Source organism: Dromiciops gliroides, chromosome 3 (genome assembly GCF_019393635.1).
Source record: "Dromiciops gliroides isolate mDroGli1 chromosome 3, mDroGli1.pri, whole genome shotgun sequence".
In the NCBI taxonomy this organism is placed as follows: domain Eukaryota; kingdom Metazoa; phylum Chordata; class Mammalia; order Microbiotheria; family Microbiotheriidae; genus Dromiciops; species Dromiciops gliroides.
The window spans coordinates 449,143,457-449,170,607 of record NC_057863.1 but is presented as its reverse complement, the minus strand read 5'-3'; the positions used below and the strand labels follow the sequence as shown (position 1 = coordinate 449,170,607).

The following is a 27,151-nucleotide window of genomic DNA, read 5'->3' as shown; positions in this document are numbered from 1 at the left end:
AAATCCTAAATCTTAGAGGAAGTGGGTACTTTACATACTAATGAGATACTAACAGAAAACCTATAAGATGCTGTTGAAAATTGTCATAAATCTTTTTATATTTCTTACCTTTCTATCTCTGTGCCTTTCCCTGCCTCTCCTAATGAAAGTGAACACTTCATTCATTAAATTACTCAAAATGCTTTGAACTTATCCTTTAACTGATGAGTTGTATACATGTTTTGGAATGCCCCTGATTCCTATGATATTGTAAGGTCCTTAAGGGCCATCTTTGTATCCTAAGTGTCTAACACAGAACCTTTAACATAGTAGGGAGATAGTGCAGTGGCTAGAACACTGGCCCTGGAGTCAGGAAGACCTAGATTAAAATCTAGCCTCAGATACTTATAAGTTGTGTGACCCTGAACAAGTCACTTCTGTTTTAATTTCCTTATCTGTAAAATGGGGATATCACCTACATCTCAGGGTTGATATGAGGATCAAATGAAACAATATTATTTGTAAGGTGCTCTGTAAACTTTAAAGTACCAAACAAATGCCATTATTATTAGATTATCATTATTAGTTGTAGTAGTATTGTTTGATAACCATTGAGTTTAATTGAATAAACATTAATAGTGGCTCAATTTTGTGTCACAAAATTAAAATGTTGAATGAGCAGCTATATGGCTTCTTGGGGAGTAGAACAAGACTGCCTTCCTGCAAACCTAATTACTGATTGAAAAATTGAGTAAACCTTTTCTTGATTTGCTATTTTGCCCCTAAATGAAATCATTATCTTTAATAATTTTTTTTACATACTTTGTTTTTTTGGAAGCTTTCAAAAGATTCTCATATTTTAACAATGAATTACTATTAACAAAATAATCACCCTCAACCCTCTTGTTTTATGGCTTTTGGGATAGTGTCACCATAAGCCATTAAAGTCACGTGATTTTCACAATCCCAGGCATGAATGGAAGGCCTTAACTTTGAATGTTGGCATTTAGATTCTCTTTGACTATCAGTTAGCCTGGGGCTAACCAATCTTTGTCAATTCCAGACTCTAGGTTGACTTATGGATCTCCCCCAAGAAAACTATCCCTTCCCAATGATTCCTCATCTTACTTCTTGGTCTTTATGTTATTATGTAAAAGGGTCCACCTACATTAAGTAGTTTTTATTTAGAGTTAAGTAGTGTCTATACTTAACTCAGTAGCAGTTCTATAGTTTCTTTTGTCAAAGGTTCATTTACATTAAGTAGTTGTACATGACTCTGGAGCAAACTTTTGGTTCCCTTTTGTTCTGTTAACTCTCCCCCCCCTCCATAAAAACCCTTTCCTGGGTTCCCATCTTTGGGAATTCCTAGCTTCTTGCTTTGTGATAACCACAAGCTATAGTTCCTCTGCCCTGATTAAAGACCTTATTTTCTCCTATATTGATTTTTTTCCTTAATTTATAGGTTAACACTGTTAATCTGGGCAATTTATATTTTTGTAAATATTCATCCATTTCATTTATGTCATGGGCCTGGGTACCTCACTTGAATGGCCCTGGGTACCCCAGAAGTTTTGTGGGGTAAATCAAAAGAACCTTCTCCTTGAGAAACTAAACCAAAGGACAGACACACCCTCAGGGAGTTCACATTCTAATGAGGAGAAAATATGCAAACTATCTACAAATAAAATATGCAAGATAATTTGAAGGTAAACTCAGAATGAAGATAATAGCATTGATGGAGAGGAGAAAACCTTGCAAATGGTGGGATTTTAGCTGAGCATTAAAGGAAGCAGGGGAAGCCTGGAGGCTGAAGTGAGGAGGGAGAGTATTTCAGGTATAGGGAAAGTCAATAAAAATGAATGGAGGGATAAAACAATGGTCCTGGATTCAGGAGGACCTGCGTTCAAATTCGACTTCAGGCACTTGACACTTACTAGCTGTGTGACCCTGGGCAGGTCACTTAACCCTCATTGCTCCACCAAAAATCAAAACAAAACAAAACAAAAAAATTAATAGAGGCCCGAATGTCTTAGGAGACCAGTGTCACTGAAGCAAAGAGTATGTAGAAGGGAGCAAAGTATAAGAAGATTGAAAAGGTAGGAAGGGGTCAAACTATGAAGAGTGAGAATTATCTCTTTGATCCTGTAGGTAACAGAGCCACTACAGTTTAATGTTTAGGAGGTTATTATGATCTTTTCCAGTAATACAGTCATTTTAATTATTGATATTTCTTGGAAACGTGTTTAATTGAAGTAAAATAATTGCCATAATGGTGAAATCTTCTATAGCATTTTGTGGGTAAGCCATTCTTGGTAATATTTGGCAGCCTACTTACATCTGAGAAGGAACCTTTCCTTTTCCCATTTGGTCACTAGAAAATTTGATTTTTTCTTCCCTGATAACATGGTGTTTCATGATTCACAGTCATATAGCAACATTAATCAAGTAGAATGAGGATGGAGAAGGGGCTCTGGGACTTAGCAATTAAAGAATCATTGGTAACCTTGGAGTGGCAGTTTTAGTAGAATATTGGCATTATAATCCACCACTACAAGGGAGTGAGAAAAGTATAAGGGACATAAAGGAATAGAAACAAAGAGTATAAATGGTACTTTGTGAGAATTCAGAAAGGGAGAGGAAGTATAGGAGAGATGATAGATGGAGTACACTGTCATCTTTTATTTACCTTTTTAAAAAAAAATGGTTTTAATGACATTTTCTAAACTGTTGGATATGACCATCCATAGACAAGTGATTTTGAATGACTTAATTTCAATAACCTATTAAATATACATTTCATTGTTTTCCAAACAAAGCACTATACAAATGTTAGATGTTGTTGTTGTTATTATCATTATTATTATTATTCAGTGCTTGCCATTTGTAATTCCTTATAATTCTCTCTTTGAAAAAATATTATATAAAGACATGATACTTCTGAATAATTTAAATTGACTTCATTTTTGAATTATAATGAAGGGAATATATGATACCAAAAACAAACAAATCAACAAACAAACAAACAAACCCAACAACCACCCATACTATGGCAGTCCAGAAAAGGAGTTTCACTCTCTTTTGGGAAAACAAAGAGTTTTAGTGGTATGTTATCTCAACTTTCATTTATCTATTTAAGCCTCAGTTTCTTCATTTGTTAAATGAGACATCTATGGCATTATTTTAAAGTATTTGGAGGAATTTTATAAAATGAGGCACCTAGATGGCACAGCAAAGAGAGTGCCTCACTTGGAATTGGAAGACCTGGTTTCAGATTCTGCTTTGGACAAATCACTTAACCTCTCTCAGTCTCAGTCTCCTCATTTATAAAACAATAAAAAAAGATTTCCATCTCAGGATTGTTGTAAGAATCAAATGAGTTACAATATGGAAAATGTTTTGCAAATCTGAAATAATAGCTGAAACACTAGCTATTAATATGGTTAATAGTACTGCTGCTGCTGCTGCTACTAAAATTTGGATAATAATATCACCTATTTCACAATTACAATGAGAGTTAAATGAGGTAAAGCCCTTTGAAAACATAAAAGCACTAGACAAATATTAGCTATTATTTGTAAATTATCATTGAGCTTATTCTTCAACTTACAGAAGGGAAAGGAACAAAGTTGAAAGAACAAGGGAAAATGGGGAAGATTTTCTGAGGCAACTAGATAATACATTGAAGGGAAAAAGGTGGGGAATCATAAATTTAGTATTGAGAGGGGATTTAAAGATACCTTAGTCTAACAACTAAGTTTTACAAAAAAGGAAACTGAGGCCTATACTGGTTATTTGGTCATATAGTTAGTGGCTAAGCTGGGATTTGAACCCAGGTCCTGACTCCAAATACATTTTAGCACCCTATTCTGAAAATAGGGATTAAGCAGGATATATGAATATGTTTAAGAAAGAGGTTAGATGAAGTAGAATGAATGAAGGTGGGAATTGTGACAGAAGAAAAGATTGGAGTAGGGCTCATGTATCATCCTTTTCAGAGGGAAGCATCCAAAGGCTACCCAGTAGCAGTTTGGTGACTCTTTAGAGGTCATAGGAAGAAGGTGGGAATTGCACTTGGGATCCTGTATACAGAGTATGATTTAGTACACAACCAATTTGTATATATAGGCTATCTGTAGATCATGTGTTTATGTTTATAGTTAGCTTACAAAATAATATATTTACCTGCTGTTTATATGAAGCAATTTTTCTTCTACAGTTTCTCAGATATGAATCAGAGAGATTCAATTGGAAGTCTTAAGCTTTTTGTATAAAACATAAAACAATAAGCCAATTTCACAATTATTTATTTATTTTTGTCAAATGGGTTTTAGAAATTATATATTTTTAAAAAATCATAGGGAATTTATCTGAATTTTTCACTTTGATCAGATTATTGTACTGTTTATGTGAATACAGCAGCTTTTGTTTTGATTAATATAAAACAAAATTATAGAGAACTGAAGAAGTAGATAGCCCAAAAATTTCAGATATGCCTTCAGTTGCTAAATCCTTTGTCCTCTCCAAGTAACCGAATCTTGGAAGGCAAAGTAAAATACATAATGGTAATTAAGGTACAATAAGATCTTAACTAGAGTCATAATTCCTGCTAACATCTATTATCAATAAAGCAATTGAGAATGAGAAAATAAGTGAAAAGAAAACACCTAACCATCAAAACTGAATGTCATTTAGATTCAATATATATACAGGACTCTCAGGCCTAAACTTCACACTTGATTATCTGGTTTTACAGTTTCAATCAAAGGAAAAGAAACATATTACAGGAATAGGAGAAGATTAGGAGTTACATTGGTAGTGACAAGAAGGGAAAACTAAAAGGGGGGATATTGATGGAAAATATAACTATAAAAAGTAGATATAAGATCCTGAAAATCAGAGCATTCTGAAACTTTTTGTGTAGGCAACAAATAGTCCTAAGCACCTTAAAAGATCCTAAAGGACATCACTACAGTAAAATAATTGATGTTCATAATGATGGCCCATGTATTCAAGAAAAAGTAAGTTAGAATCCACAGGCTGGTTAAGAAGACTGAGAAATAAATAATAGAGTTTAGACAGATTTCCACACACACAAAAAAGAAAAAAAAGATGGAAACATTCAAATAGTTGTGTCAATCATATAGAAATTTACTTATGTAAACTATCTCATTCCCCAGTTTTGCCAGATAAATGAAATGCTGCTTAACAACATTTCCAATGATTTTGATGTGAGACTATGTATGCCAATAATAAATAGTGCAACAAAGAACATGATTTAGGAATTTTATATAAACTATTCTCCAGGGCAATGAGGGTTAAGTGACTTGCCCAGGGTCACACAGCTAGTAAGTGTCAAGTGTCTGTGGCAGATTTTAACTCCGGTCCTGTGAATCCAGGTCTGGTGCTTTATCCATTGCGCCATCTAGCAGCCCCCATACTTTTAACATTTTATTCACATTCTAGACATCCTCTTTTCCTCCCCATGGATAGAATACTTTGCCAAATTAATTATTTTCTTACCCTCATTCCTTCAAATCGAGATAAAGCTCTGAGTGGTCTTAAAGCTCTTAGTGTCCGGAGGGATTTAATAGGACCAAGGTCTGAGTATCCAAGAGTACTGGCTACAAGAGTAATTATAGATACCTGCCAAAAATCAGAAAAAAAAAAAACAATTCAATAACAACAAAATTTCACACTTACTGTGTCAATTGCCTATATAAAATGTAAAGTTATTATACAGAAAATAATCATAATTTGCTAGGAGCTGCTTAATAAATAACCAAATCATTCAAAGTACCCAATTATTACCTAGAAAAACACATATAAAGAAATGGTTTTTAGTGAAATGCAGTTAAAAGCAAGTTATTTTAATGAGAAATTCTGGCTATTTTATTCAGAATTGACAGGTAAACATATCTACACTTAAGAGGTTATGTGTGTCATAAAAAGAGCTCTGAATTTAGTGTCAGGAGATATCAGTTCAAATTCCGGCTCTGACAGTTAATACCTATGCAACTGTGGGTAGGTTACTTTACTTCTTTACTCTTTTCATCTGTAAAACACACACTAACAGATGCACTACCTCTTTCATGGAGTTTTTGAGAGCATTGTAAACCTGAGAGTGCTTTAGAAATGTGACTTGTTATTTTTGTTTTTAAATTCACCAATTTGGGGGGCAGCTAGGTGGTGCAGTGCCCTGGATTCAGGAGGACCTGAGTTCAAATCCAGCCTCAGACACTTGACACTAATTGTGTGACCCTGGGCAAGTCACTTAACCCTCATTGCCCCGCGCCCCACAATTCGCCCATTTATGGTTAGCATTTCTAACAATTTGCTAATTAGAAACTGTTATGAGAGATCACTTTTGTAATTAAAATCAATTTATAATGGGACCATCTGAAAGGAACACCAAACTATGTTCACACATATGAATAGCTAAGCCAATATCTGGATACAAGAATTGCACTGATGAGCCAAAATTGAGCGAACTACATATATTATTGAACAATATTTTGGTGGCTTTCTGATTTCTATATTCTCTTATTTCCCTAAATGCCATAATTTCAAGCTGGCCTAAATATATCTTACAACTTCTCAAAAAGTGATACTGAAAGACATGCTTTCAGTTATCAATAATTCATTAGTAATAAAGAGTCAATTGGCTCAATAGGGGACTATAATTTAATTGATGTTTCATTGACTATAATTTAAGCAGCAGTGTTATGAGGCTCAAATAAGGTAATGGAAATAAAGCACTTTTCAAACCCTAAAGCTTTACAAATGTGACTTTTTATTATTAGTCACCAGGCCTCCTGTCTGGTGATGACTTCATTTCTGAAACCTTCTGCTGAATTCCTACTAAGCTTAAGCAATGCAGATGTATACTGTTAAATATTTAACAACTAGGCACTACCAAAAAATGCATACATGCATACTTTTATCTGCATTATGAAGTCTAGACAATCAACAAAATAACAACCAAACCTTTATAACAATTTATGATTTCTGAGGGAAATGCTCACACTGAAAATTTAACAATCAGATTTTATAAGCCAGTTAAGAGCTTGCTCTAGAGATACCTGAATTTCTTTTCTTTTCTTTTCCTTTTTTTTTTTTTGAGGCAATCAGGGTTAAGTGACTTACCCATGGTTACCCAGGTAGTAAGTGCCTGAGGCTGGATTTGAACTCAGGTCCTCCTGACTCCAGGGCTGGTACTCTATCCACTATACCACCTAGCTGCACTTAATGCTGATTTAAAAAAAAATTCTAGTGTCTAATATTTTTAATGAACCTGTGACATGAATCTCTTAACATATTCAGTAATGCTAACGCCATGCTTCAAACATAAGTCTTTTTTTCATTTTATCCTTCCCTCCCTTTTACCTTCACATCTAATCAGTTGCCACATCTTTTCAATTGTAATTCCACAACATGTCTTGCATCTCTCATACTAGTTTAAACCCTCATTAAATCCTGCTTATTATTGTCCATCTCTAGTTTCTCTTCCCTCTTTACCATTCTCCACACAGGTGCCATAAGGTTCCTTATAAAAACAGGTTGGATCATTTCACTCCCCTTCTCAAAAGTCTTTCCCTATTTGTTTATGGGGTAAAATAGAAACTCCTAAGCCTTGAACTACAGCTTCATGTACTTAGGTTTTACACTATCTTTCTTTTTCTTTCTTTTTTTACACTATCTTTCAATCATTATTTCACACTGCTGCCTTTCACATCCCACCAAACTGGGGGAGTCATCAGTCTTGATCCCATGCTGCCCTCTCCCACCTTTGTGTGTCACTGAAGGCTATATTCATGTCTAGAGTGTATTCACTCTTTATTTCTACCTTTTGAAATCCTCATTCTTCAAGGTCCACCTGAAGCATAAGCACCTTCATGTAGCTTTCTCTGACTGTCTTAGTTGACAATGATTTTTTTGCAGTAGGTTATCTTTCCTTTGCCTCCATTGCATTTTACCTATCATTATACTTGGTCATGTATCTCTTGTACAACCCTTCTCAGCCCTCATCATGTGCTCCTTGTGAAGAAAGACTATATATCATTTTCTGTCTTCATTCTCAGGACCTAGTACAATGTTTTGCATATCACAGGGATTTGATAAATATCCTTTGAATGGGTTTTTAAAAAATGGATAGATATAACAATGGGATAAAATGTCTAAAAGCAAGGACTAGATTGCAACTATATCTTTGTCTCTTTCTTTTTTTTTTTTGTGAGGCAATTGGGGTTAAGTGACTTGCCCAGGGTCACACAGCTAGTAAGTGTTAAGTGTCTGAGGCCAGATTTGAACTCAGGTACTCCTGACTCCAGGGCCGGTGCTTTATCCACTGCACCACCTAGCCGTCCCCACAACTATATCTTAATTGTTAAGACAGAGATGGGAAGTTGGTCACACTGAAGACTGAAAAAGTTTTTGAAAAACTAAAATTTTAAGGGGCGGGTAGGTGGCACAGTGGATAGAGGATAAGTCCTGGAGTCAGGAGAACCTGAGTTCAAATTCAGTTTCAGATACTCACAAGCTGTGTGATCTGGGGTAAGTCACTTATTCCCTGATTGTCTTTTTTTTTTTTTTTTTTTTTTTTTTTTTTTTTTGAGGCAATTGGGGCTAAGTGACTTGCCCAATGCCACACAGCCAGTAAGTGTTAAGTGTCTGAGGCCAGACTTGAACTCAGGTAGTCCTGAATCCAGGGCCGGTGCTCTATCCACTGTGCCACCCAGCTGCCCCCCTGATTGTCTCCAAAAGAAAAACTAAAATTTTAAACAACTTTAATGGAGAAAGTGTGTAAGTGGAAAACCACTTTCAAATTCTGGATAAGTAGGCAGGCTGGTCCCTAGCCCTGACTCACCCACTGGGCATGCACATCCTTCCTATTTCACCTCTCCATAATATCTTGTGCACATCTTCTGCTGGCTGTTCCCATTGCTACCTCCCTAAATCGAATATCCTCATTACCTCATGTACAAGGTAGTTCCTTAACCTGGTTCTCCATTTCTGTCCATAACTCATTAAATCTATCCTTCATACTAATTACTAGCTGATTTTTCCTAATAGAACTGGCTGTGTCACTCCCTTATTCCAGAACTTCCAATGATTTCCTAGCCACTTCCAAATAAAAGCCAAGCTGCTTTGTTTGACATTCAAGGCCCTCCATAAGGTGACCACAACATATTATTCTCTTATACTACTCTCCTGTGAGTGCTCCATTCTCCCACCAAACTGTATGACCTTTCTAATGCACATGACTTTATTTTTGCTGTCTTCAGCTACTAGATGCTCTGTTTCCTTCTCCTACTCATCTTTTAATTCCTAAACACCATATCCTTCATGTAATCCTTATCCTGATCTTCCCAACTGGAAATGATCTCTCCCTCCCCAAGAATCTTGTAGCACTTTGTTAGCATTCCTTTTAGACACTTCTCTCCTTCCTTCCTTCCTTCCTTCCTTCCTTCCTTCCTTCCTTCCTTCCTTCCTTCCTTCCTTCCTTCCTTCCTTCCTTCCTTCCTTCCTTCCTTCCCTATGTATCCTTAATCTCCAGCTAGAATACAAGCTTTTGAGGGAAGATTTGTGCTTAATAAATGTTTGATGAATTCTGCTTTGGAGGCAGGGTCATCTGGTTTGGTACTTAAGTAATTAATGCTAAAACAGAAAAAAAGGCTGCAATCTGATTATGAAGAAGATATTAAAAAGAGACCTAAGACCACCTAGTGTATTGCATTCATAGATAGGGTCACCCATTTTACAAATGAGGAACTGAGGCTTTGAGATCCATGGTTACATAGATGATAAATGACAGAGCTGATATTTGAACTGAGGTACCCTGACCTCCAAGAACTCTTTCCACTTTACTCTAATGCTTCTCAACATATGGGATAGGTTTTTATAAGAGGTAAGTAATTATAAGTACCATTAGCACTCACTGTAGAACATAAAGGTTTATTATCTCTAGCCAAAAGATTTTTCAAGATGGAACTCATAAAAAATCAAGATATCGTGCCACCATTAATATGTGTTAAAAATTAGACTTCTAGAAGAAGGAAATCAGAAAAACCTATTAAAGTAGATCATATTCCTCTGGCTATTATTTTCACAATACATGTGTACAAATGTGTCACTTATAGAGAAGCTAAAATAGAAAAAAATTCTTCACTATAGTTATGATTCCTTAATTTATATTAATCTGAGGTATTTTTCATTTTATAGTTCAATATATTATATAGGGTTGTACATGTTTATCTAAAAATGTTTAATAACATTGTGAGATATCCCTTTGTTTCCCTACTGTAATATGTTTGGTATGATCAACTAGTGGCTAAATTCTAAAATTATTTGTATGTGATATTTGTATATATACCGGACACTACTCCCTAAAAGCCGACATACACACATACATGCATGAATACGTACATTGCATGCACACATCCCCATATATAAGCAAAAAGTGATATGTATATGAATATAGTACATACACATGCCTAATTTTAGAATGTAGCTACTGGTTAACTGTCTCTCTGTGTTTATACACACATATGCATATATACACAATCTGTGTATATATATATATGTATATGTACATATATACAACTATATGTATATACATATATAATGCTTTTTTCTTGTTGCTCTGAAGTGTTTTAAAGAAGGATATAAGAAAGAAAATAAATCTCCATTCCTATTTAAATATGATGGCAGGATCTACATAAATATACCAGGAGACAAATATTTCCAAAAACAGAATAAGACATATTCAAGATAACTAAATCAAGTGCAAGGCAAGAAGGTAGCTAGCAGAGAATGTGCTAGACTTGGAGTGAGGATGGTTTGAGTTTAAATCCTACCTCAGATACTTATTAGCTGTGTGACACTAGGCAAGTCACAGACTAAGCCTCAGTTTCCACAGGAGTAAAATGGGGATAATACTAACACTACTCCTTAGAGGGTTGCTATGAACATATGTATAATGTATAATATATCCTCAAGTGAGAACATGTGTAGAATGGTTTTCAAACCTTGAATCACTGTATAAATTACTTATTAGCTATCAAATCCCAGCAATCATCATTATCATTATGATGGTTTTCATAATGGTATAATATGCATATACATTTAGAAAACAAAGTTATCTTTCAATCTAAAATAGCATGCAAATGTGTATTCAGTAAAATGTATTTTAGTATTTCTGACCACATTATTCCAGCCATTATGAAAATACTTTTTAAAATAATGAATTCTGGAGGCACCAGAAACCTCTGTAAGAAATTATTTAAAAATACGTACATCAACAATCAAGAAGTCCAGCCAGCACCAGGCATTAGTAAAATATGTTTTATAACCATATGCTACCCATTTTAGAAGCATTTCCAGAATGAAGACATAAGTGAAAATCTTGTCAGCATACTCCAGTACAGTCCTAATGGTCTTTCTCTGTTCAATGTAGATATCTTCAAAAGCCTGTGGGGGAAGAAATCCAAATTTCAATGATATTTAATACTGAGGCATGATTTGGAGTAAGAATGAGAAAGAAAATTAGTTTCTGTAGATTAGATGGTGATACTAAGACTAAGAATACAATTTCACATGAACTAGTTTTTGTTCTCTTTCACAGACACAGAAAATCCCCTTGCTTCTAGTTTGTCATCTTACACACACATATCCATGAGTCTGAGAGAGCATGGATATGGGCACCAAAAATTCCTGGTATATCTATGCTATATTGACATCGAATGAAGAGCACCTTATTGTGAATCTTAAATAAATTTTTCATCCACATCAATTTCTTGCTTTCAAAGGGAAATAACACTTCCCTGAATTTCAGTATTAAAAAGTCTCAATCCTTCCAAGCTGTGGAGTGTAAACAGAATAATTTTGTAAAGTTTTAGAATAAAAATTATAATAATGGTTGCTACTATAAAACCTGATGAAAATTTAACAAAAATTAACAAAAAGTATGTAAAGAGCAAACTTTTATTTGACCTATGAAAAACTACAAATTAAGTTCTCTCCTCAATGGTCTACGTATACTGGACATTATTAATAATGCCATTGCAAAGTATACAGATATAAGTTGTGCTTATCATTTATTGAAGAAGCACAAGAAAATCAATCATGAGAGCATCTTTACTTCAAAAATCCACACAATACGGGGGTATCTAGGTGGCACAGTGGATAAAGCACCAGCCCTGGATTCAGCAGACCCTGAGGTCAAATCCGGCCTCAGACACTTGACACTTACTAGCTTTGTGACCCTGGGCAAGTCACTTAACCCCCATTGCCCTGCAAAAAAAAGAGCTTATAAAATGCATCCATGCAATTGACATTAGTAATATGTTTTGAATATACTTCTGTTAATAAAATATGATGGTCCAAGAATATGCCTTTGAATTGTACTTTACTGAGACTACTTAAACCCAGGTTTCATTCAGTATTCTTTTTATGGTTCTGTGGAAAAATTACTTAAAGTTCTGTGAATTAACTAGTATTCCTGAGGAATCCAGTCAGAATAATCTCAACAGGCTAGATTGATAGACTGAAACCAACATAATGAAATTTAACAGGGATATTATAACATCCTATATTTAGGTTAAGAAAATTATGCACATAACTGCTAGATTGGGGGGGGGGGGTGTGTGGAGGAAGCAGTTAGGTAGATAGAGCACCAGGACTGGAGTCAGGAAAAGTAATTTTCCTGAGTTAAAATCTGACCTCAAACACTTACTAGCTGTGTGACCCTGGGTAAGTCACTTAACCCTGTTTGCTTCAGTTTCCTCATCTGTAAAAATGACCTAGAGAAGGACTAAGCAAACTACACCAGTTTCTTTTCCAAGCAAACCCCAAATGGGGTCATGAAGAGTCAGACATGATTGAAATGACCAAACAACAGTAACAACTGGATGGGGAATGCCTGACTAAATGAAGTAATGAATATGAAAAAAGATCCTGCAAGCTTTAATTGGTCATAAACTTCACATAAGCCCATGATAAGATAAAGATATTTTTAAAAATCTAAATAACAGCTTAGATTTTTAAAAAAGTATACTGTACACATCAAGTAAAGAAATAGCTGTTTGGTACTTTGTACTATTCATATTCATGAGTAATCTAGAGTTTTCCATTCACTTCTTGGTATAACATTTTAAGAGAGTTAATGAAAAAGTACAGAGCATCTTGAGAGGAAGAAAAGACAGTTAAATATCTGGAAATTATATTAAATAATGATGTTTGAGGGAACAAGGGTTATTTATCAGAAGATTTGTTTTGAAGATGGAGCAAGATAACTTCTTTCAAGTGTTTAAAGTAATGTTTTGTTTCTCCAGAGGACAGAACTAGAACAACTGAGTTCAAGTTACAGGGCAACAGATTTAGGATTATTATAGGGATAAACTTTTTTTTGGGGGGGGTTGAGGCAATTGGGGTTAAGAGACTTGCCCTGGGTCACACAGCTAGTAAGTGTCAAGGATCTGAGGTTGGATTTGAACTCAGGTCTTCCTGAATCAAGGGCCAGTACTCTATCCACTGAGTCAGCTATCTGCCCCAGGATAAACTTTAAAAAATAATTTAAACTATCCAATGGAAGCCTTTACAATTACAAGAGTTTGTCTCAAGTTACAGCTACTCTTTCAGGACCATATATTTCCCCTTCCCACCTGGAAGTCCAAAAGAATCACCTTCCTCCTGGTTCAGACCTCTCCTGAGTCCCTTATCCAATGACACTGGTGGAGTGACTGTGTCTCTTTGCTGTGTACCATACTCATGGCAATTAATAATTTATCAACAACAGTGTGGATTATATAGTTTTCTAAAATCTAGCCTGTGAAGTGAACCCCATTTAATCACAAGATTATAGGATCATAGATCTTGATTTGGAAGGGATTTCAAAGGCCATCCAGGTTAAATACCTCATTTTATGCATGAGGATACCACGTTTAAAGGCAGATAAGTGGTAGAGTCTGAGGAAAGGTTTCAACCCAGATCCTCTGAGTCAAATCAATGCTCAGCTCCTTGTATTATGCGTTTATAATATTATTCCTAAATGAAATACTTTTCAGGTTAGGTGATGTAAAGAAAACACAATGGTTTGGAAAATGTCTTGCATCTTGCTGCAGAGGGGCCAGTGACTGTTGCTCAGTTTGGGAAGGGACTTAGCAGAAAGGAGCACAGCTATGGGAATACCTTGTTCTCTATATGGTGTGCTGTTTTTAATTTTGCACATATTTTTAATTTGGATTTCTATAACTCGGGGAGAACCTATACTTTAATTCTGGTGAAAACAGTAATTTGCAATGATTTTCTGCATCACTTAAATTCTTATTAAATCAAATGTTTTCATGTACATAATGCATCACTTACCAAAGCACCACTGCTGAGAAGGATCATGAGGACAATAAAACTCTCAAACCAATTGTGTTCTACTATTCTGTAGCAGGTCTTCCTCATGTTCCACCAAATTTTTCCTTTGCCAGATTCTACACTAACTTGACAGCATGGGAACCTTCGTACACAACCTAGAAGAATGGAATTTTCGTGAAGAAAGAATGTGAAAGATAAAAATAAGTGCTTCATATACTCACCATTGCTTTCTTGTTCCCCATTATATTTCTAAAATACTGTTGAATACAAACATCTTCACATAAAACTAGCCACATTATAAGGTCAGTATTCCAGTAGACTAAGGAAAAGCACTGCATAGCGTAACACACACGTGAGGGTAAGTTGCATTTCTTCCTCCAGGAGATATTTCCACATTATAAAGTAGGAAGGATCAGTGCTTTTATTACTCAGCTCAATCCAGAAGTCAGTGGAAATACTGCTATCCCCTCAATCCCCCTCACAGGACTGGCTGTGGATTTTCAGTAATATCTACTCATTACTATGGAGATTAGAGGGGATTAGTTTGTTGCTCTGTTTTTTCAAAAAAGCTTCAGACCTTGAAGAAAAAGAGAAAATCTTTGGAGCTGGAAGGAAACTGGAACTTGACTGCATTATGGAAAACCATAATAGACATTTTCCATCTCTCCCATCAGTGCCACTCTCTTCACTGTATTAACTACCATCTTCATGCAAGCCTCCAACGAATCTCACCTAGACCACTCTAAAAGCCTCTAACTGTCCTCTCTGCTTCCAATCTTTCTATCCCCCTATTTATCCTCCACAGAGCTATAGCAGTTGCCTTTTTATCAGGCCTCTGTACTTGCCTCTAGATCCATCTATAGATGTGAGAGCCTCAATACAGGAAGAACTAAAAAAAAACACTCAGTAAATGTTAATCTGCTTTTTTTCAGTTATTTTTCAGTCATGTCTGACTCTTGGTGACTGCATTTGAGGTTTTTTTTTGTTTGTTTTGCAAAGATCCTGGAGCGGTTTGCCATTTCCTTCTCCTGTGCATTTTATAGATGAAAAAAGCAAGACAAATTGGGTTGTGACTTGCCAAGAGTCAGACAGCTAGTGTCTGAGGCCAGATTTGAAGTCACAAAGATGTCTTTCTGACTGCAGGCCTGGTGCTATATCCACTGTGCCCCTGTTAATCTGCCGTGTTAACACATGTTAACCTTTAGACTTAGTTCAGGAGATTTAAGTAACATATTAAGTCAGGCCTAATTGTACTGTTCATTTGGATTTGTTCATTTTGCTTTTTGCCACCCTTGCATTCATGACCAATGAGGTCCCTTGTGTACAATCCTAAGAACCTGTAGCTATATAGAAAATATCCATCCATGAAGAGATTTGGACCTTTTGACTCTGGAATAAATACAGTAACTAGTTATACTATTAAAAGCTAAAAAAACCTACATTTGAAAATTGAAGAGAAAATGACAACTCGTCTTTTTACCAATTAAAATGCTAGAAAGTCCAAAACTAGACTGAGAGGGGGGGAAAACCATGGGGAATGTCAAAGTCCACATGGGAAACTGAGGAAAATCTACAAGTTTCCACTGCACTGGGCTGCTACTTTCTTCTTGGACCCAGTGGCCCAGCTGCTGCTATCCACTATAAGATACACAAGTGGAATCAGCAGTGGATACTAAGCTAGGAGATCTGCAGGCCTGGCAGAACATGTCCTCTTGTTGGAAATGTCAAGGACCCATTTTCAGTAGCTGTGTTCTTTTTTCTTTCTGACAGACCTAGGGATAGTTAAAGGTACCTGCAGATTTCATTTCAATAAATTAGGTTTCAGCTAGCTATTTTTTAAAATGGATTGTCTCATTCTTCTGGTATGGCAACCGGGTTATCACTAAATCAGCAATTTTGAGCGCATTTGTGCTTAAAGAGTTGAGAGGGGAAGTGAGGTGAAACTGATCTTGTGATAACATCTATTTCTCAAACCCCTCAATTCAAGCACTTTCAAAATAATCTTCCTAATCCAAAGGTCTAACCATGTCACTTCACTTCTCAAAAATCTTCAAGTGACTATTTCACCTAGGATAAAATACATCAGGGCAGCTAGGTGGCGCAGTGGATAGAGTACCGGCCCTGGAGTAAGGAGTACCCAGGTTCAAATCCGGCCTCAGACACTTAACACTTACTAGCTGTGTGACCCTGGGCAAGTCACTTAACCCCAATTGCCTCACTAAAAAAAAAAAAAAAAGAAAGAAAAGGATAAAATACATCTGTAATATTGTAAATGATGTGCTTGTAAGCAGGAAGTTGGTCTCAGCATACTGGAAAGTACCAAGTATATAGTCTCCCAAGTCTCTTGGGTAGGTGATGTGAGCCAAAAGAATAGAATATCTCTCAAAATAAACTGGGTAAAACTGGGTCCTTTGGGTCTTGAAAGTCTCTGTCAAAAAGGTATAAACAAATATTTAATTATAACCCTAAAATATTTCCCTCCATGAATTCTAGAAAAATTACAAAGACAATAGAAAAAGTAAATAAGAGGGATTATTAGAAAATATATTACTTAAATGAAGTTAATAATAATTAAAATTACCAAGAAAAATAAATACAAAACAATGATCCTAATATTTTCTTCAAAAAAAAACTTAATTAAAAAAAATCATCAGTTAAAAAATAACTAGTCAGTACTGAAGGGTAATCATAAGCTAGAAATTTTGTCTACCAAGGCATGTATAGAGATGAGAAGAAAATATGATTAGATTTCACAGTATCTTAGCTCTTTGTACTTATATTAATTCTACTTAAATATAAAAAAGCTCATGTAAAGGGTTAGTTATATTTTTTAAATGTAATTGCCATAGAAGAAAATCATTATGTTTATTTTTTTAAAAAAGACTAATATTTGTTTACTTGAGAGACAATGTAATATATTTTTTCCGATAAAAGTATTTTATTTTTTTCCAATTACACGTAAAGATAGTTCTCAACATTTGTTTATACAAGCTTTCCAATTTCAGATTTTTCTCCCTCCCTCCCCTCGACAGCAGATAATCTGATATAGGTTATATATATATGTATGTGTGTGTGTATGTATACATATATATGTGTGTGTATATATGTATACACACACACACACACACACACACATATATATATACACACACATACATCTATACTCCACAGTTCTTTTTTTTTTTTTCTGGATTTGGAGATCCCCTTCTATCATGAGTCCCCTAGAACTCTCCTGTACCATTGCACTGGTGAGAAGAATCTAGTCCATTACAGTTGATCAACACACAATGTGTATGATACTGTGTACAATGTTCTTCTGGTTCTGCTCATCTCACTCATCATCAGTTCATGAAAGTCCTTCCAGGTTTCAGCAATGTAATATATTGAATAGGCTGCTACACCTGGAGTCAGGAAGACCAAATCCTGCCTCTGAAACTAGCAATGTGATCATGAGCAGATAACTTTGCCTCTCAAAGTTCTACGTAATTTTTTAAGACATATGTAGTAAGTTCTACATGAGGTTTTTTTTTTTAATAAAGTATTTTATTTTTTTCCCGTTACATGTAAAGATAGTTTTAATCAGGGAGGAGGATCTTACACATATAATCACAAGACCCCGAAGTATTGTTGGGATTCAAATGGAGAAAATATGTATTGCTTGATCCTATAATCAAAGCACACACGCAACTTTGCTCCTTTTCACCTCCCCTATACATATCCCAATTAGAAAAGTAAGAAAACTTTTCATATGATGAAGGCTCATAAATATTGCCCTCTGGGTTTATTTCACTTTAGAGAGTTTCATTCTCTCCTTGTGGGACCAGAATACTCAGCCACTTTGGCTGATTTATATACAAAAGTAAATCCTAAGAGAATTTGAACCTACATGGTTAGCAATGCTATCAAGCCTTCTTTTATACAAAGCTATTAAATAAATGTAAACATAACAGAGAGCCTCTCACACACTTTAATGAGTACCAAAGGGGAAAAAAAACAACAACAATTTCTCTTGGGTAACTTCATTAGGTTGTTCTGATGATGTATTACATAATGACTATATCATCTTTCATCATTTTTTTTTTTGGTGAGGCAATTGGGGTTAAGTGACTTGCCCAGGGTCACACAGCTAGTAAGTGTCAAGCATCTGAGGTCGGATTTGAACTCAGGTACTCCTTATTCCAGGGCCAGTGCTTTATCCACTGTGCCACCTAGCTGTCCCCATCTTTCGTCATTTTTAACTAAAGTCTCAGTTGTTTTTTTTAAATATTCTAACAATGTGCACATTATGCAAAAGCATAAATGAAAATAAAGAACTATTCACTGGCAACACAATAAATGTCAAGTTCTAAAATCATACTTAAAATTTAAAAAACCTGTCAAATCCAGTGATTAAAAAAACAAATTCAAGTAATAGATATTTAATTATTTGAATTAGTTGTATCATGAGAAGTTTCTGAGTATTAAAAATAATTTAGGAAGTGGTATCAAATCATTTAGATTGGAATTACCTTCCCAACATGTAGTTATAGTATTTATGTGCAGTTAATACAGTTGAGTTGTGGTGCAAAATGCTTTATATTAAGATGTAATGTCTTAACACATGTTGAAATGCCCTAAAAACACTAAAGCATTTTGAAACTACAAAGGATTTTTTAATACAAAGGATTATTATCCAAGACCTTTTATGTACTAGGTACTTAAGACATTTGTTTGAATCTGAATTTATTCATTTATTGGTAACAAAAAATATCCATGTCCCTACCAATGTGTCTTATCAATAGCCTATTTGTGTTCATATATTATATAAAGAAAATGATAGTACACATATTCTGCTTAGGTTATATCTATATTGTTGTAATGATAGCTGTAGAGGCTGGTATGAACTGAAAAATTAATGAAAACAATGGATGGTGAAAGAACTAGATTGAAAGTGCTAATTAGAAGTATAAGAATGTATGTTTACAGAGAGGAGTCATAAGGAAGAGGTGATATAAAAATCCATATATATCAGTGCGCATATATATATATATATATTTATATATATATATATATATATATATATATATATATATATATATATATATATATATCACATAGCTTCAGCATAGCTTAGAATCTATAACATCCATGAAGTCTTTCCTGAGCTCACCACTGTAAGTGCTCACTCCCTTATCTGAACTGAACTAATTGGTACCCAACCGAACTTTTTGTTTTATTACTGTTATTTGAGTAATATCTCCTCTCCCTTTAAGGTTCATAAAAGCAGAGACTGTATCTTAGTGTTAGTGTTCCTTACAGTACTTCAAAAATGTGCTTTAAATATCAATATTCATCAAATGTTTGTTGAATAAATGATGTTGGCCTAAAAGAAGTAATTGTTCCTTGGAAATAAAGGTAAAAGTATGTCAGTGAATGTCAGGAGGAGGTTATCATAAAATAGACCACAGGAATGCCTTTGGTAAGTAATAGGCAAAAGGAAGGTTCCTACCAGTGCTGGATGGAGATCAAAGAAGAAAGGTTCTATCTATAAGAAGACAGAGAGGCCTTCCCATTTGGACCACACATAGGAGGAGTTTTTTTACTCTCTAATGTGTTTATCATAACATTGTGAATTAATTTTATGACTGCATCTTATTCCCTACAGATTATATGCTCCAAGAGAACAGGAACAATTCTTGCACAAATCTTTTCTATCTAAATTGCTCAACCTAATGTCCCTTTGTCAGATTTAATTCTGTTTGATAACTCTGGAGCATTTGACAATGTACTTCTCAGAATACTGCCTGGGTTTTTTTTCTTAAATATCGATACTGTTTTAATTTGGTTTTTTTCCTTCTATCTGGACACTCCTCAGACTCTTTTGTTAGAACATCATCTATTTGTTGCCCCTTGTCCCAAACTGTGGGCATGACCCAAGGCTCTGTCCTGACTCCCGTTCATTTCTTTTTCTTCAACGTCATTAGATGACCTCATCCCTTATAGTGGGTTCAAATGACAAATTAGCCATCATCTATTAAACACTATGTCCCACTTGTTAGTTTAGGCATTGGATATTCAATGGCAAAAATGAAATAGTTATCTTCAAGGAGATTGTGTTACATTAGAGGAAAAATATGCACACAAATAAAGTAAGGTTAAGGGAAAGAATGTTAACAGTTATGGGGATAAGGGGTACTTGAAGTGGTCCTTAAAGGGAGCTAGGGATTCTTAGAGGTGAAGATGAAGAGCGGGTTTATTCCGGGCATGGAGGGGGGGTGAGGAGTGAAGGTAACTTGTGAAAAGGTATGAACATAGATGAAACTCCGGGTAAAGTGAACATCTGGCTGGCCAGTTGAACTGGCATGTAAAGTTCATGGAAGGGGCTTTGGTTGCCAAACAGAGGATCTTGTATTTTATTCTAGTGTTCCCAGTTATAAAATACTTATTAATACTGAATATTCATCTTCTTCTAAGATGTATATGAACATATTAGAGCCATAATAACACTGTTCTTAATTTTTTTTTACATTTTAAATGAACATTATATCAATTTGGTAGTGTTAGTGGTCAGCATTTTTAAAGTGATTTAGAAAGATTTTTTTCCAGAACTCTGCAAATTTTATTTAATGCAAAGTGTGCTGACATTGCAAAAGGCTTAATGATCTCTGTTCTAGAGGGCAAATGCTATCTTTTCCATATAATGATGGAAGAGCAAGTAGAAAATTGTAGGTAGCTCATAATGATTAGTTCTACCACTTTTCCAGTAAAATGAAATATGCAAAAAAGATTTACCTAAAATAAAATCCCTTCACATTTTCATAGAATTTAAAACTAGCAGGAATAATCAAGATCATTTAGTCTAATACCCTCATTTTACTGCTCAGGAAATTGAAGTATTTTATAATAACCTGAATATAACTTTATCTTCTAATTATTTTGCTACTATATAAATATCCTAAAAAACACACGGAGTAGGCAAGGTAATAAATGAACCTGACTTTTCATCATCATTATTGAAAATACACAAGGCAAAATATTAGGGTGCTAGAATATAGTTTGTGTTTGTGAGAATATTATTATCAGCAGGGGGCCCCTGATAATAATATTCTCACATGTTTATATAGGTCAGTTAGTTTTGCTCTTTTCTATGGTCATAAGCATCCCTGATATTTACAATTATATCAAGATGTTTAACAAAGATGTCGGGTAAGGGAGTATAAAAAAGAAATCAGCTCTTTTTTATTACTTTGATTTATTTTCAGTTTGATTATAGAATTAAGCTCCCTTCTTTAGGAAGAACTAGCCCTAAATTAAGCCAGACTAACATAGCTAGTCTCTTAAATCTAGGTTACTTATAGATTTAGTGAATAGATTGAGAAGACTTTATCATTTAGTAGCAGATAATTTAGAAGAATAAAATAATTATAAGATTAAAGGGTTTTTTTAAAAGGCAAAGTTCCCCTTTTAGCAGTTGGAGAAAGATTAGTCAGAGGCCAAGTTATTTTTTCCAGTCTTAATAGGTAAGCCTGGTTTTTTTCTTTAGAGCCTAAGTTGAGTGATGGACTCTGCTAAGGAAAATGGAGGTGGTGGTGGTAGAAAACATTAACCATAATTTCCTCTTTCCCAGTACACTTTCTGGTTATAAAAGGTACTACCTGGAGGAAAGGACATTTGGTATAGACTTAAGAAAGTTAGCGAGAAGATATTTAGTTAGGTGACTTGCTTTGTTCATTGAATTATACTAAAAAAAAAAATTCTGTCATTTTTTCCAATACCTCTTTTTTGTTATAAGAACCATCTCTGCAAATCATTCCTTATCTCTGACTTTTGAGGAGTCAGGTGACCTAGTTTGATATGCAAATACTAGCTTTGCAAATTAAATCATAGATAGCTCTGTAACTTTCTCCTCAGTTTCCTTTTTATTTCAGATTTTAACAAGTATGACTAGTCTAGATGAAGTCTATTCTCAAATGACTCAGATTTCACATCCCATTGATGATGGGCCATGCAAATCAACAAGCAACAAGCCAGGCACTATACTAAACACGGTTTATACAAGGAATGACAAAGGCATTATTAACATGATCTTCAGGGAAGACAGTACATTACTCTAGATTCTGGTTTTGGGTTTTTTTGTTTGTTTGTTTGTTTTTGCGGGGCAATGGGGGTTAAATGACTTGCCCAGGGTCACACAGCTAGTAACTGTCAAGTGTCTGAGGCCAGATTTGAACTCGGGTACTCCTGAATCCAGGGCCAGCACCTTATCCACTGTGCCACCTAGTTGCCCCTATTACTCTAGATTCTAACCTTTGCCTCTGTAGTGCAGACTTTCATCTGATATCATAAAGACAAATTAGTAACTCAGATGCAATCCATGACCATTGATCATATTTATGGTAATCAATATGAATTGGGATTTCACAATCTCCTATCTTCTCTAGAACAATACATACTAACGCTGATAGTTATACATCTGGGTCATGATTAGTACAAATAATGACTCTTGAGAAGTGGAGCCCAATGGAAGTAATGCAGTATGACTTGCAATAATTATTGGGACCATTTCCCAGGATTCACTGTTTACACTAATCAGAGCCTACCTGTATGGGGTGTTTGAATGCTTGCAAAGTACTTTAGGGCAGCTAGGTGGCACAGTGAATAGAGCACTGGGCCTGGAGTCAGGGAGATGCAGTACTAGCTGTGTGACCCTAGGCAAGTCACTTAACCCTATTTCCCTCAGTTTCTCCTCTGTCAGATGAAGAGAAAGAAGGAAGTGGCAAAACACTCCAGTATCTTTGCCAAGAAAACCTCAAATGGGGTCATAAAGAGTCAGACACAACTGAAAAATGAGCAATAAAGTACTTTTCACACATTCTCTTATTTGAACTGCAGAGCAAACCTGTGAGGTACATATTTCAGGAATTATTAGCAGATGAGAAAAGTAAGGTTCAGAGATATTTCCCAACCTGCTCATAATGACAGCTATTACATGTTTGTGGATGCATTTTGAACTCAGATCATTCTCTTACATCTTTCTCTCTATTCACTATGCTCTGCTTCCTTGGGCCAAGACAAGTACTTGCACATACTGCCTGTTAGACCAAACTCCAATAGCACATTCTGACACACCTCTATTTGCAGCCATATGATCACAGGCTTTATTTTTCTTCACAGATTTGTTAATCCAATTGTAACATTTGATGGAAATTGCAGGCGGGGAGTGCTATCTTAGGTAGGTTAAATAAAAGGATTCATATTCAATCATTTCCTCTTGGGGAGCTAGGTGGTGCAGTGGATAGAGCACTGGGCTTAGAATCAGAAAAACTCATTTTTCTGAGTTCAAATCAGGCCTCAGGTACTTTTGTCACTTAACCCAGTTTGCCTTGGTTCCTCATCTATAAAATGAGCTGGAGAAGGAAATAAATAGCAGACCCCTCAAGTATCTATGCCAAGAGAAATGATCAAACAACAAACATTAGTCTTGTCACTATAGATAAGTTAGTTAATATCCCAGAGTTTCTCTGGCAACTCTGTAATACTTCAAAGTCAATCTGTAGGGACAGAAATACCTACATTGGTAATTCTTTTAAAAATGAAGTCATAAGGACCCTTCCCTTCCAAAGTGCCCAACTCTCAGATAATGGGTCTGGTTAACCAGAGGTCTCAGATGATCTGGTTAAAAACAACCAAAAACCCTCCAAGGTTTAATCACTCTTTTCCCTTTTTGGGTGAGGCAGAATTATGCTTTTTCATGGCCAACTTTTCTTACAAGCAATTGTTTCATAAATAAAGCTATTAGTCAACAAGTGAGGGGTATGTTACCTAATGCTAATCTGATTATGAATGAAAACAACACCTGGAAAGGCCAATCATTGCTCTTCTGCAGTTTTAATTAAGATACCTGCTCATGTGATCACCCAGCCTTCATTCTCAAGCACTAGGATGCTTTGCATTTCATAATATTCTCTCTCTTTTCTTTTGTCATAAACTGTTCTCCTTTCCATAAATCTGAGAGGTAAACTATTCCTTCCTCTCCTAATTTGCCTATGTTATCACCTTTTATGTCTAAATCATGTACCCATTTTGACTTTATTTTAGTATAAGGTGTAAGATGTTGATCTGTGCCTAGTTTCTGCCATACTATCTTCCAGTTTTCCCAGCAGTTTTTGTCAAATACTGAGTTCCTATTGCAGAAGCTGGAGTCTTTGGGTTTATCAAACAGTACATTACTAAAGTAATTTACTAGTGTCTCCTGTGCCTAACCTATTCCATTGATACTACACTCTATTTCTTAGCCAGTACCAAATAGTTTTGATGACTACCACTTTATCAGTAAAGTTTCAAATTTGGTACAGCAAGCCCACCTTTCTGTGCATTTTTTTCATTAGTTCCCTTTACTAGGATACTTTGAAACAAATAAACAACAAAAAATGTCTCATCCATAACATTATTTTTAAAATGAAGTCTATTAACAATAGCAAAATCACTATGAACAGTTTTCCTCTTACCATCTGTAAAACAGGCCTCTGGCTCATCTGAATTTTCAGGTTCAGCCACGGCTTCTTCTTGGTCCTCAGGGATAGCATTATCAATTGTGCTGCCTTCAGAGGAGCTAGATCGGTTTACTCGCTAAAAAACCAAACAAACAAAAACCCAGCCACAAAAATAATTTTATAATTAATTTAGCAAAGTTTCTTAGAATACCATACTGAGAAGCATGCAACACATTTTGCAAAACACAACAATATTGCGGCCATAGAAATATATAAGCACACATTAAGGTTTAGAAACCTTTCAATGTGTCATTGCTTCATCTTTCTATGCACATCCTGGTGTGGTTTCTATTTTTGTGGATAAACATTGTAAAATAAATATATATATATATATATTAAAAATAGTAATGCATTTTATTTCTTAAAACTACCTTTAAGTAGAAAAATAAAATCTTCACTATATTATCTGTATAAAGGCATTGTATTTAAGTCCATTGTCTTACCACGATCTAATTTTCATTGCATTTAAAAAAGCAACAGTAAATGGGTTTTAGGACCATCAAGATTGTAAAATCCATAGCATTTCACCAGTTGTCATACTACCTTTATCTCTTTTAACTGAAAATTCAATTCAGTTCGATCGGCTGGTGATAAGAGAAGGAATTTTTAATAGTTAAGAATGAAAAAAAATACAGCAGAAGAAAGCAAAAGAAAATTCCAACAATTTTTAATCCTTCCTTCTTTGATATAAAGGGTATGTATAATAGGATTATATAAGATAGAATTTTTCAAAAATAGCATTAAAATCAGAATTCAAAGGGCCAATTAAATTCTCTTCTAGTATCATCTATTTGATGCATAAAATTTAAAAGCATTTTTTAAAATTTAAAAGCAGTTACACAAAAATAATTTACATAAAAAGTCAAGACACTAGTTTGTACACACTAAGTTGAGCATCACATGCGAGTGAACTCTGCAACAAAGATTGAATGAAATCAAACATGATAGACTTACATATGAGAATAATGAGCTTAATTTCCTTATGGTCATATTAACTCTAAGACAAAGAGACAGTTAATTTTTTCCATCTCCTATATCATGCCTAAACTTAAATGAACATTTAAAAACCACCTTTTTGTTAGAAATCATATATACTTATATTATATTAGCAGGGATAGAAAGATTTTTTTAAATATAATTTTCTAATTTACTTCTTATAAAAGGAAAAATAGTAGCTACTTTAATTCTTATTCATTTGCTCATGCATGTATGAATATTTTAAAAGCACCAGCAAGTATGGCACATAAGATTGTCTAGTGAAAATTATAACTAATTTTTAGAGCATCTCAAATCAAGTGTTAACTATGGCTCCCAAACAGAATCAGAAAAACCTTTTACATTAGGTGAACCTAATCTGCAATTTACTATTTGCCATTAGATTGTAATTTTTTTTTATTTCTTGATGGATTTTAGGGTCATTTGCAAATACTATATTAAAAGACAGTAGTTCTAAGTGCATATTTTAGCTAGCCTATCATCATCACACCAAGTATGGCATCAGTAAAAACTGCACAGATAAAATCCTGTATGAAGAAGGAATGATGGAAGCAGACACATCAGAAGAACAGTTGTACTGGTACTTATCATTTTAGGATAGGCATTAGAGGCATTATTCCCACTAGGTGGTTGTACTCTGGTTTGGGAGATCAATAACAGGAGTCTAGCATGTTGTAGGAATCCATAATTTAGAAGCAAATGAAAATCTAGGAGCTACATGAATGAATATTCTGGAATACACAGAAACTGAGTGATTTTAGAGCCTTTTTCCCTCTTTCCCAAAGATTTAGGGAACCAAGCAAAAGTCACTAGTCAACAGTCACCAAGCAGATAAGTGCCTTTTATAATGCAGACACTGTGCCAAGTGCTGGGAATTTTTTGAAAAAAAAAAGTCTGATTTTAAAAATATTAAATAAATTTAACAAAAATAATTACATATATGTACATATATGTATATATACATACACATATACATTTGAAAATTTTCTACAGAATCATGATTGTGCAAAGGAACAAATTACTGCTCATTCTGCAGTGAAGCAAATCACCATAGGCATGTAAAGGTATCTGTATGGTGGGACTGAATTATACCTTTCCTAAACCATTAGACCCTGGAAATATGCTGTCAAATGGATCAGAGCAGAGGTGAGACACATACACACATATACATGCAGATGAATATATAAATATATGTATATAAATAGATATCAATACATATATAGACATAAACATTCATATACATATTCTGTTAAGCCAGGGGTTTTTAACCTAGGGTCAAAAAA

General features: G+C 34.8%; 1 protein-coding gene across 1 annotated transcript in view; it reads right to left on the bottom strand.

Moving 5' to 3' along the window:
- The window catches only part of LOC122751493 (sodium channel protein type 9 subunit alpha), a 211,277-nt gene that overhangs the window by 24,971 nt on the left and 159,155 nt on the right, over positions 1-27,151 (bottom strand). The window contains exons 18-21 of the mRNA XM_043998561.1: positions 24,828-24,948; positions 14,341-14,495; positions 11,272-11,445; positions 5,500-5,622 (exon numbers count right to left, since the gene is read on the bottom strand). Coding sequence (XP_043854496.1) covers positions 5,500-5,622; positions 11,272-11,445; positions 14,341-14,495; positions 24,828-24,948 — 573 coding nt within the window. The remainder of the gene's footprint in view (positions 1-5,499; positions 5,623-11,271; positions 11,446-14,340; positions 14,496-24,827; positions 24,949-27,151) is intronic.